General features: G+C 39.7%; 1 protein-coding gene across 8 annotated transcripts in view; it reads left to right on the top strand.

Annotated features, from left to right (window-relative positions):
* PHKB (phosphorylase kinase regulatory subunit beta) overlaps positions 1-8,769 on the top strand; it is a 69,923-nt gene extending 61,154 nt beyond the window's left edge. For all 8 annotated transcript variants that reach the window (XM_015639907.1, XM_015639908.1, XM_015639902.2 and 5 more), the window contains 5 exons: positions 232-366; positions 3,494-3,623; positions 4,018-4,125; positions 5,400-5,540; positions 7,795-8,769. In XM_015639907.1, coding sequence (XP_015495393.1) covers positions 232-366; positions 3,494-3,623; positions 4,018-4,125; positions 5,400-5,540; positions 7,795-7,932 — 652 coding nt within the window. In that variant the 3' untranslated portion in view covers positions 7,933-8,769. The remainder of the gene's footprint in view (positions 1-231; positions 367-3,493; positions 3,624-4,017; positions 4,126-5,399; positions 5,541-7,794) is intronic.
* The last annotated feature ends 4,511 nt before the right edge of the window (positions 8,770-13,280 follow it).

The raw sequence follows: 13,280 nt of genomic DNA, 5'->3' as shown, positions 1-13,280 counted from the left end.
AAAACACGCTTAACAAGACATTTCTTAAAACCTGTGCATTATCCCTTTCAGCTTGTATCATGTTGCAGTCAAACAGGAAGAGTAGGAGAGTATTTGTCTGATATTTTATGCACATCCTGACAGCCAAATAGCAGGATTGTGTGGAATTCTTATGAGCTGTTTTATTAGACTAATTTTTCCTATTTGGAAACTTTGTATTTAATGAATAAATATATTCCTCCCCTTATGTAGATGGATTATCCATGCTATGGAGTATGAACTGAAAATCCGTGCTGGGGATATGCCAGCCAAGGACTTGTACCAGATGTCTCCCAGTGAGGTGAAGCAGCTTCTACTGGATATTCTGCAGCCTCAGCAGCCGGGCAGGTAATGAGGTGTGGGGCTGTGGATCCTGATTTCATTCAGAAACTTCTCTTCAAGTACATTTCATTTCTGAACTGCTTTGTTGTGTGCACCTGAAATCACCAGGCATCTGTAATCAGTTATGTAATTTTTAAGGGAAAGTAGCAAAAATGCACTTTTTCATTCTTTCACATGGGCCCAGGTTCTAGAAATGTTTCTCTTCTATTGCATATTCCCTTTTCAGCTTTATCTTTGTGGAAATCTCTTTACTGCCACAGAAAAGAGATCTGTCTGCTATAATGTGAACTGTTACACTCTTTGATGTGGGGAAAGGAGCCAAAAATTACCCAATACCTCCACTTAAGTAAGTCTTAAAAACAGTTGTTTGATGTTCTGTGCCTACTTTCTTCTAAATTATTATATGAGTAAGAGCAGATGTTCTCTAGAATTCTTAAAAGATAGTGGTACTGTATGAAACTTGGAATCCTTTCTCCAAGCTGTAACCAGCTGCCAAGAGGAACATTCATTGTGATACCAAGTATGCAAGACAAAAGTTAAAATTGCAATATTTCCACTTTACTTTATTGATAAGAGTGAAGTCAAAACTCTTCCTCTTGGTTTTACTTATAGTTAAGTTAAACTTTGGCACATAATATTGCTGATAATTTCCATAGTCCTTGACTGAATGGATGATAGGTTTTTCCTCTCAACAAAGAGGAATTACACCACACATCCTGCTGTTTATGTTCCTGCTTCATTCAAAACACACCTGTGTTTTTCCCCAATCTATAATCCCTGAGAAACGAGCTCCTTCAATCACTGCCTCATCTCTCGCTCCCACTGCCTCTGTTCTGTATCTCCCAGATGCTTTTCAGAGTCTTGGCTGTGCTTACCAGTTCTTGCTGTTCAGTTGCTGTCTCTGCTCGTGTTGGTGCTGACATTGTCCTGTAAAACCCTAGCAGAACAACCCCTTTGAGCATTTCCCATTAAGTATTAATGCTGTTTAGGAGCATTTGGTCAATCTCAGTAAGCAATTCAAGCACCACCTTTTGTCAGAGATCTTCCCTGTGCTGCCACAGCAGCTGCTGCTTTTGATTCCTGTAACACACGATGGGTAGGTCACTGAAGGGCACTTGCGTTGAGTTTCTGAGGATGAGGATTCCTTTTTTGGGTTATCTGAGTACAAAAGCTCACCAGCATATCCTTCAAAACTTTCAATCTTATAACTTCTTTTCTAGCTTCTTCCTGTGCAGTATTGCTAACTCGTTTTTCCTTGCCCATTAGTGACTTGTTTTTATAAGTTCTCTTCCTGACAGGAAATACAGAATACTCTTTTTATTATTTTCCTCCTCCTTTTCTGTTTCTTTTTTTTCTTCTTGAGAAGCTTTTCCTAGTCTTGCAATGTTTGTAGAAAAAAAATCTCTGCTAATGTGAAACTCTATCTCACTGCCAATTAATTTATCCAACAGGAAGGGCTAATGGTCTATTTACCTCCCTAACAGTCTCTCTGACAGTCTCACAACTAACCTCTCTCCAAGTTTTCACAGAGGGTAACATTTTTGCAAGCACAGACTCCACAGATAACACTTTTTAATCTAGTTATGTAGGTCAGAAGATTGCAAGAAACTCTTTTTAAATGGAACATTGTTCTTTTAATGGTCCAAGTAGTTCTAAAACTCACTTTGCTTATTCAGTTTGCAGGACTCTCCTCCCAACCCTATTAATGTAGGTTGGTCAGAGCATTTTTGACATCTTCAAATACCTCTCTTTTTGTATTAAGAAAACAACTGGTTATTTTTACCACACCACTGATCTTCTTACTTTTATGGAAGTTTTCTTATCCTAATCCAAGGACAGAGCTGTACAGAGAATAAGATGAAACTGTCATAGTAGACATGACATGCTTTTAAAACAAAAAACCCAAACCCACCCTCTGTTTGCTTTGTCTTCTGGAGTAGCTGGGAGTGAGCTACACTAAAAACTTAAGTGCAAAACCACGCATGGGGTTGTCAGAATTAGTGTTCTCTTCACTGATTGTATTTCAGAAGGAATTCTCACAATTTCTCTAGTATTTAAGAGTAAGGGTTTTTAAATGCGTGCTATTTTAGTGATTTCATCAAACACACTGGTGTCTGCAGGAACAGGTGATTTTACAGACAAGTGATTTTATTCTAAGCATGTCATGATAATCTACCAATGCAAATGGAGCAAAAACTAAAACCCCAGACTTATTAGTGCTGAATTAATTTGAACTAGGCTATGAAAGTTCTGCAAAACAATATTGGTAAATGGAATTACCCTATTTTTTTCCTTTTTTTCTATTCTTTTTCTTTTCAAGCAGCCTACCAGAATCCAGTCTTAGAAATAAACACATGAGGCACGTTGCAATGCAGTAATTTAATTGTAGTTTTTCTAAAAAACAGTGTGTGTTGCTTTTTCTACTTAAAATTCAAAAAGCAGCTAAGGACTAATTAACTTGAAGTCTTCTCTGTCAAATACATTCAGGACAGCCACACAAGCCTTAAATCTGTCTTGTGAATCCACCAATTAATTCATACCCATGGATGCCACTTCTTCAAGTTCCATTGCTGGTGTGTTAACCATTTTGGCTAAAGCCTCATTCCTATAGTAACACTGAGAAGAAAAAGTAGGAAAATTAAATTCCAGACTTGATGGATTTAAGTAAAAAAGAAAAAAGCTGAAACGCTTCTGAAAGCAAACAAGATTTGTGATTCATGTGGAATGTCACTCAGTTTGCTCAAAGCCTTAGTTTTACACAACCATTCTGTTGAATTTTCTAAATTTGCAGGCCAGATGTTTTCTACAGACCATCAGGAAAAACCCCTGCCTTCAACAATTCTGCTGAAACTTTGCTTATATGATTAGACCTGATGAATTTGACCTGCTACCCTTGCTGGCCTGCACTGGGTGGATTTCACAGTTGCTGCTTTTTCTGCATTTCCTTAAAGCACAGCCAGTCCCGAGGGTGACACTGCGATCTCTGCACGCTGAGCCCCTGGCTTTGTTTCAGGTGCCGCTCAGCAGAGAGCACAGCCTGTCCTGTGTGCACCAGGGGTGGCTTTGGGCTCGCTGCTCACCTGCCTGGCTGTGCAGTGCCAGGTTTGCTGAGGCTGGTGCTGTGTGCCCACAGGAGCTGGCTGAACAGGAGGCAGCTGGATGGCTCCCTGAACAGAACTCCTTCGGGTTTCTACGACCGCGTGTGGCAGATCCTGGAGAGAACCCCCAATGGCTTGATCGTGGCAGGGAGATTCTTGCCCCAGGTAACCCTGCAGAGAGGCTCAGGTTCTGCTGCTCCACCTGACTAGTAGTGGTGAAATACCTTATCATTAATGGTTCATTTATGCCATCATGTTTTACCTTGAGTAACTTGTTAATTGAGGGGAAAAAAAATCAAGTTTTCTATTTTACTTGGAGTAAAATACAATTAGAGTGGAATGAAAGCAAATTATTTCTATTAAACCACATTTATAAAACCATAAGTGTTGAAGTTTCTTTCCAAGTTACGGACTCTGAAATCTGCTCCCTTTTTGATCCTACAGTGGTTATCATATCTTAGTTGAATATTATTTGTTCAACAAGCAAGTAGGCTCTCCCTGGGGGTGGTTTTGATTTAATGCATGTGGTCTTTGAATAAAAGTATGATTTGTTTTTCAGCAACCAACCTTATCGGATATGACGATGTATGAAATGAATTTTTCCCTCCTAGTTGAAGATATGCTGCAAAACATCGACCAGCCACAATACAGGCAGATCATCGTGGAGGTCTGTGGCAATAATATCATGCCATTTTATAGTGTGCATTAACATGTTACAGCCTAGATGAAAATGAAAAAAAAAACCTAGACTGAAATATTTGAAGAAATAGTGAACACTTGCTTCAGTGGTTTCTTCATAGATTTTTATGATTATGAACAGGTTCCTGTTACATGTTCAGAACAGAGCGAGTTCACGATGTTCTTCCCCTTCAGCAAATATTAATAACAGTACCAATACAATTTGGTCAGAAGAGGCAAAAATCCAATAATTCCAGTGTAGCTTTCCTTCAAGTCCTTAGCCCATGCCTTTTCCTAACCATTTCCTAGATCTAAGGAAAACTGCTCTAAAATAACCAGCTTGCCCTCTGAAGGATTCTTCTTTCCCTTTTTGCTGAGGCTGTCTAGTTAGTAGCTTTACACTACTGAATCAGCCACCTTCCCATTTCCCACTTTACCATTGTGTTCCTCATCCTAACAGGAAAGCAAGAGGCTGTTTAAATCCTTCCCCCACTGCACAAGTTTGCTTGCAGCTGTGCTGTTGGTACCTGGCATCTGTGCTGTCAGCAGCATTCACTGTTAGCCCCTGGTGCTTGTGTGAGTGCTCCTCCCTAGGAACATCCAACCCCTCTCAGTTCTGGCTCACAGCTCGTGGTCAGGCTGGTTACTGGATCACCCCCAGCTTTTGCTAAGAGTTTGCTAAATTACCAAACCTGAGGTGACCAGTGCAGGCTCCACTGCCTACTTATAGATACTGCAACAGGACTCTCATCATGTTCACCTTCCTACTTTAAACCCTTTTCAGTTGTAAGTAACATAAATTCTGATGAACTGAGGCTTTACTGCTGACTGCTGTTTTTGGTTTTTATAAACTTTGTCATAACAGAATTTTACCATCTGTGATTATGCCTCAGAACACCAAATGCTGAGGTTCAGTGTTTGCTGCTTTTCACTCTCTCCACAGCATTTATGCAGCCACACAGTAAACTGAATAAAATGGAAAAAACTTCCCTGGCTCCCAGCCAAGTTAGATGTTAATGTCAATCATTTACACACTGCCCTTACCTAGGCAGTCACCAGCAATTGTAACCTTTCATAAAAGCCTGCTTTTCCAGTGATTCTTTTATCAAAGTCAGAATTCTATTATCTGTGCACTATTACCTGTGCCATTTTTAAATGGCTTCCTGCTTGAAAGAGGTATATGCAATTACTAGCAGTGCTATTATGTAACCTGAATTTTAAAAAATGAAATTTAAAGTCTTACAATCTTTTTCTGCCTTCTAGTTGCTGATGGTTATATCTGTTATTTTGGAGAGAAATCCTGAGCTAGAGTTCCAGGACAAAGTGGACTTGGACAAGGTGGTACAAGAAGCATTTCATGACTTTCAGAAAGATCATAGCAGTCCAAAGGGAGCTGCAAATCAAGTGAGTAAAATATTGCTGTTTTACAGAATTTACCATTCTCATTGAAGTTAGTTCTAAATGTTAATTCCGTGCAGTTCAGAGTAAAAAGCAATTGATAGAAGTTCAGAACAGAACACAAATAAGAAATTAATATACCCAAGTGATGCCTAGGTCTGCAAAGAGCCTCTAAGCAGAGATGAAAGAGGTGCACTTTATTGCTGAGTTGTAAATTCAAAATGTTATGGTAAGGAGAATACAGCATTCCATGGCTCTGAAATGGGACTCTCAGTAAGCTGGAAGAGTTATCCTCAAAGGGGAAAGAATTCATTAGGAGGGATACTAGAACTGAGAAGAGTTAAAAAAATAAAAGAAAAAAAACCTAAAGCTCAGCGAGGAAGTGTGAACTTAGGATCTTATGTACACAGAGACTAAGAAAACTTTAATAACCAAAGAATTTACATTGACAATATTAAAGTAAGAACTTGAGATACAGAACTGTTCCTAGTTACTGATTTTTCTGCTAGAGTTGCCTTCATGAACTGGAAAACTTTTGGCTAAAACTCAAATAAAAGCATAAATGCTTTTAATATTTACTTCACTAGAATTATGGGTTTTATGCTTTAAAGATCTCTCGATGTTCTCACTACAAGTTTTGGTGCCTTAAAGCTCTGAAATTCTGTAATAAAGCCAGGTTTACTGGCCTGGTTAAAGGAGGAGGTAAGAGTAAAGCAGGGGGACAAGTCCCAGAGCTACTGAGGATGATCTTCCTTGCACCAGCTGGCATTTCAGTTGTGGACAGTATATTTGAAGTTATCTGTGCTAGCTCTGAAGAATCTATTGATTTGTAACATTGACATTTGCAGCAGCCCTTCCTCCTGCTGAATTGAGCTCCTTTGAAAGATGAGGAAGGATGTGCTGCGCAGGAACTCATTCAAATGTTTCAGTGTTCACTTTTTTGCCACTGATTTTTTGTACTAAGATTTGAAAGCAAGCCAGATCCCCACACTGCCCCAGCAGTGTGTCAATTTCCACAATACCTTTGTTTAGAAAAGAACACAAGTTCCTGGAAATGATGACCCTTTTGGTTTGTATTTGGAGGGTAGTGATTCTGTGGCCATAGCAAAACCACCCATCATCCACACAAACAGCTCTCAAGTTCCAGCTTCACACAGCATCTGGAATTTGCTACTGACTTATGTGACAAGCTGCAAATCCCCAATGGCCACAAACAGAAAGGAAAAGTCCATGCAAACCCCATTTTTTACTGGTGCTGCCCTAGCCTGTTGAAGTGATGGCTTTTTTTCCTCCAAGCCCAGACCTACTTAAAATAATGCCTTTTTGTCTCCTAGAAGGAGCCCCTGATTTACGGTTGTAAATAGTATTTAAGATTGCTGTTGGAAATTCGGCTCCTTGCATTAAAATTTTCTAGCACCTGTCTCTCCCATATTCCCAGGTGGATGGATGCCTGCTGGCAGTTAACTGTAACCCTGTCTGGGATTGTTCTTAGGGTGTTCTGTCTCAAGGTTTCCTCACACTGCTAAAAGCTCCTGATTTGTCTGAACTATGGCCTTCCGTTAAATGTACTTGCAGATCTTTTGAGCTTTATTAATTCCCTGTTACCATGTAATAAATATCAAAATTATTTATTGTAGTAAGTTCAGACACACCCTAAAGCTACAGAAGTCTTAATATTTTCTCCACACAATCTCTGCCCTTGATTTACTAAAAGTAACCAATTTCCTGAATTAAAGCATTAAACCTTTTTTAGAGCTCCTAATACCTAATTTGAGAGTAAGCAGGTGTTTTAATGTCACTAACTGTGAAAAACAGGTGTTCAGTGAAGGACACCTATTTTGGTGATCTGATTAATGAATGAGTTCATGTGCTACCTGTGGTTTGGATCTTGGATTTTTTCCTTTTGAATAAATCTTCAGTCAGTTTACACTTCATGTACACCCAAGGCCCTGGCTCACCATTCTACCACCCAGGCATCACGCAGCTGCATGTTTTAGGAGAGCAGTTGTTCTCTGACAGCTATGACATTTTAAAAAATGTTAAGAAGGTGGTATCTTTGCAGTCCTGGAAAACTCAGTGAGGAAATAGATGCAGGTAAGTACATATGGGAGATTTCTGAAAACTGAGCAGAATTATTTTCTAGTTTTAGAGTCCAAAAAACACATTTGCATTTTTAACATATCTGATGTTGTTCTTATTTCCCTATGTGTGGCTGCTTTCCACATTCACACTAATGGCAGCCTCTGTTCCCTCTCTGCAGAGTGACATGACTGCATTCTACAACACCCACCCACTTGGAAAAAAGGGAACGTGCAGCTACTTGAGCAAGGCTGTGATCACTTTGCTGCTGGAAGGGGAAATGAAACCAAGCAACGATGATCCTTGCACCATTAGCTAAAGCTTGGCACACAGCATGGGAATTGTTGCTTTACTTAGTGTTCTGTGTATTTTTCAAGCCTATTTTAAGGGACTGTTTTGAAGGGTAACCCTGGCTAGTGACACAAATGCATCCTGTCCTTTGCTGAAAGAAGTGCCATTAAAGATACCAAGTGCCACCAGATTTTTTCCTTTCTCAACTATGCAGCATGAAACGAAGCACATGAAGTTAGTCCTGTGGTATTTGATTAAGCTGAATGGGAATGTATTTATGATCTTAAAAGATGCATTTACCGTAGCTGGCAAATTCAAGGGAACGGCAGTGTGAGATTTTGTCTTTATACCTCTATTTATTTATAATTGCAAACAAATAGAAGATAAATTAATATGCATACCAATCAGTGTGGAAATATAAAATACTGGATTATTTTCTTACTATTCTTCAAACAAATCGGAGGTGAAGTATTTGTTATTCTCTTACGGTTTTCTTCCTCTGTTCAAGTGACAGCATTCATTTAATGTATTGGGTTTTTTAATTTACAGGTTGGTAACATGATATACAGGTTTCATCCCAATGGAGCAACTTTTTATCTCTAGCATTACACATCACTGTATTTTCCCAGTTGTTATTTAAACATCTGTAAGTTAACAAGGGAAATGTATGGTAACACAATAAAATTTGTTTTTAAAAAAGGCAAACAAGCTGTATTTAAATTAAAATCAATGAAGAAATAACTTTGTATTACGTATTAAAGAATTTGAGATACACTTACTTATCTCCTAAATGTGTGAAAACACTGTATGCTATATGCTTTATTTTGGTGAAAATAATAAAAAGCAAATGCTTGTAAAAACAAAACCCCTGTCAAAAATACTTTAAGTGCCATGCAAAGAGCCTCCTGCTGACTGTAGTGGCAACCTTTGACCTGCTGCTGGAACCACCTTGCAGCACTGAAGTGCCACTTTTAGCAGCACAAAAGACACTTAAGCTCTAGAACAGATCCTCAAACATTTTGCTAATTAAACTGAGAGTGAGGAGCTGCAGCTCAGCTGTGAATGAGTTGTTGCCACACTGATGTCCAAGGCAGGTGCTCTCAGGGCAAAGCCTTGCTGTAACACATTTCTCTGTGCAAGCAGAGTGGGGTGGCAGGGGCCAGGGAAGCAGATCCAGAGGCCATCCCCAAGGCTCAGGCGGGCCCAGCCTGTGGAGAGTCTGTCCCTGGAGCAGCCTGTGCTGGCTGCAGGGCTGCAGCACTGCCCTGCAGGGTGTGGGCACAGTCCAGCAGCAGCAGCCTCAGCTGGCAGCAGTGCTGAACGCTGCCTGAGCCACTCCTTCCAACAATACTCCGTGACCTGGGATTATTTACTGCTTTACTGCCCTAGGAGTTGCCAACTGCAATGGATTCCACTTGTCCTTTTTGTTAAATGCTGCCTGCAGCCCTGCAGCTGGCCATGGCTCAGTGAGTACATGAGTAGCAAGATCTCTGTTTCTAGTGGATTTTAACAATAGTATTTCAAATGGACAGATCTCTTGCCATACATTACAGAACATAACTCTTGTCTACAAACTGTAAATCCTATTGAAAGGAAACAATCCTTTACATACAGACCCTACACATTACTCCAGGAGCACTGGCAGTTTCTTAGACAGTAGGTTGGATTTTGGTTTTGCAATTGCATATGATTTAAACTGCAACTCACTTTAATTCTTACCCCTACTTTCTCCTCTCTTGCTCCATTAGCACCTCAAGCCTCAGGTTTGCTGACCTTGGTCTGAACTTTGGAACTGCAAATGAATGAAAATGCCAATGACCATCTACCCTTATACAAACCTGGAATGAAAATCCATGCAAACTGTTCCTGTTTTCCTTTATAGCCTTGAACATGTGGTTTATGAAATTATGATTGGGACAATTTTTCAGCTGCTACAAAATAAGGATAAATGATTTTTAAATAAATCCAGCAGACTCCACATTCTCTGAAAAACGTTTTTCAATCTGAAGGGACACTACCATTAATTTTTCTCTTGGTGAAGTAGGAACAAGACACAGGAGCTTGACACAACTGGCTCTCACAAATCTTGCCTGTTAAATAATAGCTTTATAAGATAGCACAATATCATTGGAATAAAAACTAAAATATTCAATATTTTTCTGCACTATAAAACAGGATAGCAGAAAATAAAGGGCAAACCAGACGGTTTTTAAACAGCCATCTCTCAAGTGATGTGTGGTTACTAATTTCTTACAAAACATTCTTCCTCAAAAGGACAAGGAGGGAAAATCAGTAACTGCAGGTGCAACAGTCACTACAGTGCCCTGTGTACTTGCAAGACCTACTGGCAACACAGTTGCTCCTCTTGAAGAACTAAGTCCCAAAGGGTTCACACCATTCAGTTGTCTTATTATACACCTTCCCAATGCTTCAAAACCTGAAAAACCATTCTGCTTACAGGGGGAGCTAAGATCCATTAAAGCAATGGGAAGACAACAGCTGCAAAAGTTTAAAGTTCAGCTATGGAGTAAACCACTTTTTTTTCCAGATTCCTCTATCAGATACTCTTGAGAAGACCAGATTATTGTTAAGCGAACCATAGGAAAAAAAAAAATTCCTCTGCTATTAGAAAAAGGGGAAATACCAATTTCCAGTATCAATTCCTGATGGAAACACACATAACACCACCCCACCCTCCACCCCCAAACACAGTCACCTTCACTTTTACCAAAACCAATCTTCCCACTGGATTCCTGTGCCATTTAATAGGTGTCACATTCCCAATGCATCAGACATTTCAGACTGCACAGGTCCTCAGGAGAATTTGGGAGGGAAGAAGTTGACACAGGCAGTCCAAGGCTTTCTTGGCATTTTTGCTGTTGGCTTTGTTGCTTTTCTCCACATGAATTTTCAGCCTTATCTTCTTACAAATCAGTCTGCTCAACTGATACAGAACAGATGCAGAAAAAGATACACAACCAGGTTAATAATAAATCAGTCTCTGAGAAATCTTCTTCATTACTTTCTAATCCACCACAGCTGAAAATGTTGTAAGAGATGCAGATCTGAACAGGCTTTTTTTGGCTCAGTCCTGGAGCAGGGAATGTGATGGTATCACAACACCGATGGGGCGTTTTTCCAAGCAACGTTTTCTCATCAAGGTCTACATCAGCAAGCAGTGTCTGGTAACAGCAGCTTTAGCATTACTGTCATAACACCATTCTGCTTTTGTAATATAGGTCTCATATTTTTTTGTTTTCATTGCTATTTAAAATACTTCCTTAAGCCTTATACATTGAGTTCATGTCATGAAAATAAATTCCTTAAGAAATGGTCATCAGTCACAATCAGTGTTATTTTATGTTCATGTACCTTCTGCAGTTTTCAAGACAGTCTACTTGCTTGGCCAAGGCATTTTTATGACTGAAAATTATCCTTCTATAAAAATTCCTTTCAGCTACATGTGTGTAACATTAGGAATATCACTGAAAGGGGAAGACATATTTAATAAAAAAAAAAAAATGCAGTCTGAGCATTTACCTAGAAGAGACTTTGTTGGTAAAAGGAAAAAATAAATATACCAAAGAAAGTGGAAGTAAGGCAATCTGATGATTTACATAAATTTAAAAAAATACTAAGATGCAATTAATTCCACTGAAGCCTATATATCTCATCCCAAAAATCAATCAAAAAAATGGCTTGATTGAATTTTTATATAATTACTACCCACAAACCTCCTGCCAAATATATTCTGTTCTCCAGAAGCGTAACAGTCTTTTAAGCTAATGAACTCAGCCTTGCAGCATGGGAAGAGAAAATTAAATGAGGAAGAAAATCTTTGCGGTGCTATAAACACAAAATGCAACAGTGTTGGAAAACACAGCTGAGAGCCCAGAGGAAATGAGCAGGGTTACATCCACTGTACATACCTACCTCTGCTTCTTTCACACTCAGTTCAAATCATGGGCTGTGTGTGTGAATATGGGGAGAAGGTAAGAAGGAAACTCAGCTTGGGTCCTTGATGAAGAGAAGTTAAGGATTTCCCCCAAGGGGTTTTGGGAGTGGAATAAGGAATGTGCATTCTTTTCATTTACCCCTGTAGCACTCTGACTTTATGAGCTATCAATGGCATTTTCTCCATCTGAACATGCTTTTCCTTTTGCACACTGACAGGAGCTGGAACAAAAACATATATAAAACAAAATAAATAGGAAAAACAGGTGTAAGGAATTTAAAAGTCTACATCTGGTAAACAGAATCAGATTCTCCTAAAAGGCTTGCAGGGGTTCCTTCTGTAGCCTTCCACAACCGTGCATGTTTCTGACAAGGGGAGGGAGACAGGAACTAAACAACTTCTCTTCACCTAAATACGTACAGGATAATTGCTACTTTTTGTCAGATCAGGTCAAAAATTAAGTTTCTTATTTCATAAAAATCAGCCTTTTGAGAGAAAAGGGATGCTCTTTGGAACAGAGCTAGCACCCGACTGAGAACTGAAGTCACCTCAGCCTTGTCCTTTTGGGCAAGTGGCAGGAAACTCAGAAAGCCCATAAAGAATGCCACAGTTGATGTTTTTAGGAAATTTGAGGCCAGACAGAGGCAGGGAAAGGGTGACATCATGCATAGGGAAAAAAGGTTATGTAGGAACTATTTCTTACTTAACTTTCACACTAGTGAAACAAAAGAAAGAAGTTTCTGTGCATTGCTACATCAGGAAATCCACTCAGGTGCAAGGGCTTGTATGAGGACAGGGCATCATGCTGGTTTGTGTCTGTACCACAGACCTAAACCTTGCATACCACTCTTCTGGTAGGAAACACAATTTACTAAAAAATAACTTGCAGGTAAATAACACCTCCTAAACCCACCCCATCACTGAAGAATAATGTATGGATGTCCCCCTGGGTCATGTTCCAAAAACTAAAACATATAATTTCTCTTTGAATAGGACTGGGATTATTTATTCAAGTGTATATTTTTTGATGTTGTTGCCTACAAGCATCTCAGGCTCCTGCTTTGCTTGTTGAAGGCTCCTGTATCAGAGGTCCCTGCAGCAGGGCTGCCAGCTGTGCCAGCCAAGCTGGAATTCCTGGTGCTGCTCGTGGAGGAGTCACCTGGCTGCATTCAGACCCCCACAGGAGGTGACAAATCTGAGCTGTGGGCAAGTAAACCCAACAGATTTCTGGGTTCCAGTGATGAGCTACATGTATTCAGTGTGTGCTACATACAGAGGCCTGCTGCACAGCTGGACTTGCATTGCCTGAAGAGAAATTATGCTGCAACATTTCTAAAGGAAACATTAAACATGTGCTTAGAGAAGATTGTAGCACATTCTGTTAACCTGCAGTGTTTGTGCATCCGCTCTGTAATTGATGA

Source organism: Parus major, chromosome 11, assembly GCF_001522545.3.
Source record: "Parus major isolate Abel chromosome 11, Parus_major1.1, whole genome shotgun sequence".
In the NCBI taxonomy this organism is placed as follows: Eukaryota; Metazoa; Chordata; class Aves; order Passeriformes; family Paridae; genus Parus; species Parus major.
The sequence above is the reverse complement of the archived record's forward strand: the minus strand, read 5'-3'. Positions and strand labels throughout refer to the sequence as shown.